This window comes from Phoenix dactylifera, unplaced genomic scaffold (assembly GCF_009389715.1).
Source record: "Phoenix dactylifera cultivar Barhee BC4 unplaced genomic scaffold, palm_55x_up_171113_PBpolish2nd_filt_p 000243F, whole genome shotgun sequence".
NCBI classification, from domain to species: Eukaryota; Viridiplantae; Streptophyta; class Magnoliopsida; order Arecales; family Arecaceae; genus Phoenix; species Phoenix dactylifera.
Genome location: NW_024067740.1, coordinates 722,682 through 731,320, shown reverse-complemented (window position 1 = coordinate 731,320; position 8,639 = coordinate 722,682). Strand labels below are relative to the sequence as shown.

Genomic DNA, 8,639 nt, shown 5'->3' with positions numbered 1-8,639 from the left:
TCGAATGGAGTCGAGTGTCGTCGAGTCGGCGTCCCGAGCTTAGCTAGAGCATCATTGGAGACGCATACAGGAGACGGACTTCGTCCGTTGGCGATCGTGCGCCCTATTCGGGGCGACGTTGGTCGTTTTTTGGATTCTCCGACCTGGAAATAGATAAAATATTGAAATTATTTGAAGCCAAAGTGGCGTCCTGTACCTTTTGGAGATATTTTGATGGCCTCCGAGCTTCGAAGTCCCTTAGGACTTAGCTTGGCACTAGCTTTCTTTGGCTCGATTTTCTGGGGGAGGTGTTCTGCATTCGGGCTTCTGAGCTCGCGCTTATGAGCTCAGCAACCTTCTGAGCTCGGCTTGCATGAGCTTGGCGGGGGCTTCTGTGATGGCGTCGCTCTGAAAGGGAGCAACATCGCGGGCGCCGTCCTAAGAACTCGCCCGTGAGGAGGGAGTACATGCTGGTTTCTTGCTTGCTGCCGGAAGACAGAAGACTTGGAAGGACAATGGGATTTAATGGGGCTGTACCCTTTGTCACAGAGGCTTACAATCCCATTTTAAAGCTCCATAACTCTCCTTCTCCAGATCTCAGCTTTTATTTCTCTTTCCCCCCAACTCGTTGACGTGAGACTTGGACTACTACTTCTCACTGGTTGCCCCCACATACGTCGTTGCAGCGGGAGCCATGCCTGATTCGAGATGGCTCGGAAGAAAGTTTCTTCCTCTGCTTTACATGATCCCGTGGAGGCGGCACAGGAGGGGCCTCCACTTGTTGCAGGCTTTGGGCAGCAATGGCTAGCGCTTGGACTTGCTGCACTAGCGCATCGAAGTGCTCGAGTTGGACTTGTGGAACTTGATCTACCGGAGATCTTGGTGGTGAATTCTGGACTGAGCGTTTGGGACTTGGAGCATGATGCTGAGAGGCGTTAAAGACTCCTCTGCTCCTTAGTTTCATGGCCGCGACTCGGACCCTTCCTCTAGCACCAACTGTTGCTGGAAATTGGACCCGGGGGCGGCCGCGAACCGAGGAGGAGGAGGAGCCTCCGCTACCGGGACGGTGGGTGGCGGTGCGCCGATGGCTGGTGGCGTCCTCCTGGAGGGGTGCAAGTCCGCCGTAGGAGCGGTGGTCGATGGCGTGCCGGCGGGTGGCGTCCTCCTGGGGGGCGTAAGTCCTGCAAAAAGCCGGTGGCCGGGCTTTTCCGGCGCCAGCCCTCCGATGCTTAAGTCAGAGGGGGGCTTAACTTTGAAGAAGAGAGAGGGTTTGTATGTAGAAGTCCGAAAAAATCCCCTTGGGAGGAAGAGGCCTCCCTTATCTCAGAGGGAGAAGCTCCCCTTTTATAGGGAGAGTGGCAGGATTACCTGTGATGTGACTGGGCGAATTAATGGGTTACCGTCACTGTTAGGGAGCTGTCACGATTGATCGGACCCGTTGGGGTGGTTGAACCGCCGGCCGTGGTGGGCCTGGAGTCCGTAGATGACAAGTGCATTGATTGCTGAGTGAACCGGTGGTCAGAAAGAGCCGTACGCTTTGATGGTTCAGTGATCCGGAGATCATCTTGAGCCGTGTTCATTTAATGACTGAGTGCATCGGAGGCCTGAGGGGGTCTCATGCATTAATGATAGGGTGTGCCGAATGCCTGCGGAGATCTTGTGCCTTAATGACTTGGGGATGGTGGCAGATTGAAGTGGAGTCATATATTTAGTTATCAGATCCTTTGGAGGGTTAGGCGGAGATTGGATATTTGACCAAGGCATGGGCTCGGCGGGGTTGCCTTTCTGGTCGGCGCTCTCTGGTCTCGGCCTTCTGGTCTCGGCCTTCTGTGCTCGGCCTTCTGTGGTCGGCAGCCTTCTGTGCTCGGCAGCCTTCTGTGCTCGGCCTGCTGTGCTCGGCTGCCTTCTGTGCTCGGCAGCCTTCTGTGCTCGGCCTGCTGTGCTCGGCTGCCTTCCGTGCTCGGCAGCCTTCTGTGCTCGGCCTGCTGTGCTCGGCTCGGCCTATGAGCTCGATCACTTAGAAGAGCCCGATCACTTGGATGAGCTCGAGAGCGGAAGAGCTCGATCACTTGGATGAGCTCGAGAGCGGAAGAGCCCGATCACTTGGATGAGCTCGAGAGCGGACGGATTTGGGTGCTATAATTGCATTTGTGGGGTGGTCCATTTTTCCACCAACACCTTGGTATTTCTCTCGATGCAGAACCCATAATTATTAGAACGGCGGCATCTTGGTGCTGGGAATTCGCCCTACAAACAGTCAATGCCAGGGGTATCCGGGTTATAGAAAAATTTATACTACCATGTGTTGCCATCTTGTTGTCAGCGGAGATGAGCGGTAAGTCAAGTTTGAAACGATTTAAAAATTTGAAAAATCAATTTTAAAATTTGAAAATCGAGATGATTTCTCTGGAAATCGGCCAAACCGGACGAGGTGTCGCTGTAATTCTTTCCTAAAAATAAAAATAGCCCCAAACTTGGACGTACACCAACATGGTTGTCGGAGAATCCACTAGATTGCCCAACTGACATAGGCCCGTCTATGGCGCCAGTCCACGAGGGATGCTCGATTTGCAGCAAGGAAGAGGAACCTGTGGGGAAATACCACCCGCCAACCTCCGAGGCCATGACCTCTTTTATCGCCACCCAGCCTAGCCAACTTCACCTGCTCCTCCTTCCACTGACCTATTCGTCGTCACCCCCATCAATGGTCCCTCATCATCCCCCTCCCCTTTCCTACTACTATCATCACCCTCCCTTCTTTTCCTTCCTCCTCCTCGTCCACATTCGTCTACGCTTCTTGCCATTTCTCCAATTGAGTAAAGAAGCCAATTTAGATCTCGTTGTCCTCGAAATCTCCCCCCTTTGCAAAATGAGATCAGGATCTCCGGCCTGCCAACTATAGCCAGGCGGTGGTTCCATGGCAAGATCATTGGGCCGCGCTGGGAGATTGGTGGTGTGCTGATGAATTCTCAGGCGGCTACGTCAGCGTGGTCCTGCATGGTGTTTTGAAGCCATAGATTTCTTTTTCCCCATGCTTGAAACAAGACCGATATAATGTCTCCGCTACGCTTCTTTGCACGCTGGAGAGGTAGGACGCTTACACTTGATAGGTGGAGGATATGGACAAAAAAATAAGCCATACCACAAGTGTTGCTGGAAATTGGACCCGAGAGCGGTCGTCGGTTGAGGAAGGGGAGCGGTCGGTGGACACAGGAGAGTGGCGGTCCGTCGGCGGGCGGCGTGTTGGGCACCCGGGGACTTGCGGTCCCGATCCCCGGCCCAATCCTCCGATTTGATGTGGCTCGGTTGCCTTGTTGCTCTTCTTGTTGTCTTTGGCCTTCACCAATGCATAGTCCACACAAGGGAAACGGCGAAGGAAATGAATCGATGATGTGGGGAAAACAAACTGAGATTCAATTCCAAGAGGACAACGAATACATGGAATGGTTGGCCAAGGGACGGGAAGTGTCCTTGCCCTATCCTAAGAACAATCTAAGGGGAGTGATATGCTCCTCCTTAGCCCAAGCCTTTCGGCCGAATGACCCCTAAGGGACCTAAGGGATGAAACCCTTTACAAGACTCTAAGTCCAAATGAAATATGATGAAAAAGATGTCTAACTCGGCCTTAAGGGCCTCTACTTATAGGCCTAGTGCCTTATTGGCTTCATGCCTTCGGAATTCAAAAAGGGAATTGGCCGACTTCATTTGAATTTGAATTCAAATGCATTCGGCCATGTGCTTCATGAGTTGCTTGGCCGGCTTCGGTTTGAATTTGGATTCCAACCTTCTAAGGAAGGTCTTCAAGTTGGTGCTTGCGCCGATTTGAATGCTCCTTGCTGTTGGGCTGATAGTGTGCTTTTGTGCTTGTTGCCCCTTCACGCGGATCCTTGACTTGGCTTGCTGCTGGCCTTCGGTTTGGCAGCCGGATGCATCTTGGCCGCCCATGAATCTGCTCGCCTGATAGCTATGGGAAAGCCTGCAGGCTTCCCCTTTGGTTTTGCCTTGGCGCACATGGGATTTGCTTGGGCGGAGCCTGGGGCGCCGCTGCTGGGGCTGCTGCCATGTGGCGCGGCCAGTTATGGCCGCGCGCCTGGTCGGGCGACTCTGTTGGGCGCGCTGCCATGTGGCCCTGCTCGCGCGCTTGGTTGGGCGCTTCTGCTGGGTGCGCTGCCTTGTGATCCTGGCTGGGCGTGATGCTGGGCGCCTTGCTTGGCTGTGCTGCCATGTGTCGTGGCCTGCTGTTTTAGGCAGGGCGCGCTTGTCTTGATGGCTGCTTTGCTCGTGCGGGCGCCACTTGGACTTTGGCCAGGTTCCTGCTGCTTCGGTTGGGCGCACACTTGCCATTGGCTGTGCGCTGGCTTGGCTCACCCTTGGCTGACATGGGCGCAATGTGCGCGGGCTCGTGCCGGGTTGCCGTGCTTGGCCCTTTGGCTTGGATTGCGCTCGGCCGCTTGGCTGGCTGACCGGGCTGTGGAATTGTTGTGCTCGGGCCATTTCTTTTTGTGCGTGCGTGCCTAGGTGCGCGCGCACGGGCTGGTGCCCCTGGACGTCGGCCATGACCATGCCCATCTTTGGCATGCGTGAAGCAGGCTGCTGCGCGCGTGCTGGTTGCTGGAGAGGCATGCGCCGGGGTCCTGGCAGTGCACCGGGCCAATCTAGTTGTGGCGAGGTTCGGCTGGCAGAACCTCGCCATGAGTCTGCTGGCGCGGTCGGGTCGGCCTGACGCTCGGGCGCGGGTCGGCCTGGCTGGCAGTCGGGCGCGCGCAGGGGTGCGCGCTGGCTGGACTCGGGCGCGCGCTGCTGTCTGAGCGCGGGCGTGCGCAGAGGCGGGCGCGGCAGGCTGGGCGTGGGCGCGCTCGGGCGCGCGCGCTGCAAGGTGGTCGCGCTCGGGCGCGCGCGCTGCAAGGCGGGTGCGCTCGGGTGCGCGCGCTGCTGGGCCGGTGCGTACGGGCGTGCGCGCTGCAGGGGTGCGCGCGGAGGGCCGCGCGCCTGCTGGGGTCTGTGTGCGCGCGGTTGACCGCGCGTGGCTGGCACGGGCGCGCCGTGGCTGGCGCGCTGCTGTGGGCGCGCGCAGAGGGCTGCGCGCGACTGTGGCCGAGGCTGATGTCCTCCTTCCAAGCAGTGAAGGCCGGCTTCCTTGGGACTTGGCTTGGCCATGGACTCCGGATTTGGGCTCGGCGGGCTGAGGTCCCCATCATCCCCCCCTTCTTGGAGAATACCCTTATCCTCAAGGGAGGCATCAAGGACCGGGCTACCTTCTTTGCGTGACAATGCATCCGCTACCTTGTTTTCTTTCCCCGGTTGGTAAACGATGTCGTATTCAAAACCAAGAAGCTTTACCAAAAACTTTTGCTGATCCGGAGTGACGATCTTTTGAGTGAGGAGATGTCGAAGTGCTTGTTGATCGGTCACAATGGTGAAGCGTCTTCCAAGCAAGTAGGGTCTCCAAATCTTGACCGCATGGACCACGGCAAGCATCTCCCGGGCATAAGTACTCCAAGCCTTCTTTTGAGGACCGAGGGCCTTTGAAATGTAGGCCAAAGGCCTCTTGTTTTGTGCTAGGACCGCACCGATCCCTTCATTGCTTGCATCCGTGTAGACTTCGAATGGTTGACTAAAGTTTGGAAGGGCAAGCACCAGGGTTTGAGTCATGGCCCTCTTGAGTTCTTCAAAGGCTTGCTTGGCGGTTGGAGTCCATTCGAATCCATCTTTCTTGAGCATGTTTGTAAGGGGTTTGGCAATGAGGCCATAATCCCTCACAAACCTTCTATAGTAGCCGGTGAGGCCTAGGAACCCTCTCAAAGCCGAGATGTCTTTGGGCAATGGCCAATCGGTCATGGCTTCAATTTTGCGTGAATCCACCCTCACACCTTGGCCGGAAACGATGTGCCCAAGATACTCAAGTTCCTCTTGCATAAAGGCACACTTGGAAGGTTTGATGTAGAAGTTGTGTTCTTCCAAGATGCTCAAGACTTGATCAAGATGCTTCATGTGTTCTTCTTTGGACTTTGAGTAAACTAGTATGTCATCAAAGAAAACTATGACAAACTTTCGGAGATGAAGCTTGAATACCTTATTCATGGCCGCTTGAAATGTTGATGGAGCGTTGCAAAGTCCAAATGGCATGACTAGGTATTCGTAATGGCCAGAATGGGTGCGGAAGGCGGTCTTGTGGATGTCTTCCTCCTTCATCCGAATTTGGTGATAGCCGGCTCTTAGATCCAACCTTGTAAAGTACCTTGCACCATGGAGTTCATCTAGCATTTCGTCCACCGTAGGTATAGGGAAGCGATCTTTGATGGTGGCTTCGTTTAAGGCTCGGTAGTCTGTGCAAAATCTCCATGATCCATCCTTCTTTCTCACTAGGAGAACCGGTGAAAAGAATGGACTTGTGCTTGGCCGGATCAATCCTTGCTTCATCATTTCTTCCACTTGCCTTTCGATCTCCCCCTTTTGAAAGTGTGCATACCGGTAAGGAGGTACATTGATAGGCTTGCTTTCATCCTTGAGCCGGATTGGATGATCAAAGGATCTTTGTGGTGGAAGATGGGTCGGTTGCTCCAAGACTTTTTGGTGAGCTTCTAGTAGATGGCGCACTTGCAAGGGAAGGTTGCTCATGTCTTCACTTGGCTGCGGTTGAGGTCCCCCCGCAGCCCCTCCTTGGTTGGCCATGACCACGGCGAGGCACAAGGCTCCCCCACGGCATAGCCTCTCAAGCAAATTGGCTTCACATGGCCGAACTTCCTTTGGATGTAGTGCAGTCCATAACTTCTTTTTGGTGCCGACCTTGAACTCCATCGTCATAGTCTTATAATCGGTGATGACCTTACCAATGCTTCGAAGCCACGCATTGCCTAGAACCACATCTAGGCCAACAAGTTGAAGGACATGGAGATCAGCCACTATGCGGACCCCTTGGACATTGAGCCGCACATCTTTGACAATGGATTGGCATTGTAGACGATCTCCACTTGCTATCTTCACGTCAAAGGGTTCGATGGCTACCCCTTTGAGTCCGATCCTTCGCAAGGCATCCGGGTTGATGAAATTGTGGGAGGAACCGTTGTCCACAAGGAGTGATACCTCGTGTCTTCCGATCCATGCCATCATCCTCATCGTCGATGGTCGTTGTACTCCGGATAGTGCATGCAAGGATACCTCGGCATTCTCTTGGGCTGATCTTGTGGCTTCATCTTCTTCATCAAGGGTGCTATCTTCGGAGGATGAAGTAGCACTTGTATCGGCCTCATCTTCGCTGCTCACAAGGTGGATGGCGAAGGATTGGCCGGGCTTGCATTGGTGGCCTTTCTCCCATTTGTTGCCGCACTTGAAGCAAAGGCCTTTCTTGATGTACTCTTGCAACTCCTCCCGGTTGAGCTTTCGGACTTCATTTTGAGGTGGTTTGGAGGTCGTTGTTGCAGATTTTTGAGGCTTCATCGGCAAAGGTTTGGAGTCCTTGTGGTGGCTTGACTCCTTGGTTGGCCGCCGGTCATGGAAGGTGTTTTGGTCCATGATTTCGGCCATCCTCATGGCATCTTGAAGCTTGGTAGGTTGCTTGAGCTTGATCTCCTTGGATAGCCATGGTTTGAGCCCATCTACGAATGTGCCAAGGAGAGCTTCTTCGGACCACCCCTCCACCATGGTTTGTAGTTGGCGGAATTGGTCGATGTAGTCATGAACCTTGCCTTCTTGCTTCAATTTGGCCAATTGGCCATGATGATTGATGGTCGGTGACGGTCCCCATTGCTTCAAGAACTCGTCCATGAACTCCATCCATCCCAAGTGATTCCCCTCTCTAGCATAGAGGTTCCTTAGCCACCTCCACCATCGGTTGGCCCTCCCCTCCAAGTGATAGGATGCTAGAGTCACCTTCTCCTCCCTAGGAATTTCGTACACTAGGAAGTATTGCTCTACCCTATCCAACCACTCATAAGGGTCTCCTCCTCCAAAAGTAGGGAAATCTATCTTCGGTTTCCGGATCCTGTCATGCCGATCCGAAACCCTATCATCATCTTCCTCTCTTCTCCTCCTTTCCTCTCTTTCTCTCCGGCCATAAGGCCTTCGATGAAGAGGACTCCTTTGGGGCTCACTTTCTTCTCCCTCATAACCTCTTGGCCGATCCTCCTCATGGATACCATCGGCCCATCTCTCGAATGTTTCTTCTCTTCCACTCCTACTCCCTCTTCTTCTTCTCTCATGTCGGAGCCCATCACTTCCATTGCTCTCCCTCTCTCCATTTCTTCTTTCTTGCCTTTCGGCATTGGCATTGCTCTCCCTCCTCATCTCGGTCAATATCTCCATCAATTTATCTAGGACATTGCCTAACCTAGCACTACTCCCCTCAATGGCTTCAATGATCTTTTGGTTGTTTGAGTCTCCTCCCGACTCCATGACAACCTTTCTATTTTTCTCCCTTTTGAAAACCAATCCGAACCTCCTGTGGCCGTCACCCAAAGGATGATCCAGCCCTCCGAGAGTAATATTACAAGCAATGCACTCTTCCCCAATTAGATCTTACAAAATGAAAAAGAAAAACAAAGATCTAATTTTCAGATCTAAGAGATATTACAATGAGTGTGTAGATCCGAAAGAGCATACGTTACCACTTGAGATCGACCTTCCGTGGGTCTCAAACTAGTCGAGCTCCCGACGATCTCCTT

General features: G+C 53.7%; 1 protein-coding gene across 1 annotated transcript; it reads right to left on the bottom strand.

Moving 5' to 3' along the window:
• Positions 1-2,961: 2,961 nt before the first annotated feature.
• Positions 2,962-8,370, bottom strand: LOC120105265. The gene is made up of 2 exons (XM_039117573.1): positions 5,199-8,370; positions 2,962-2,972 (listed from the first exon to the last, which is right to left on the bottom strand). Exons 1-2 carry the CDS (start codon positions 8,368-8,370, stop codon positions 2,962-2,964), a joined length of 3,183 nt encoding a protein of 1,060 aa, XP_038973501.1.
• Between the last annotated feature and the right edge of the window lie 269 nt (positions 8,371-8,639).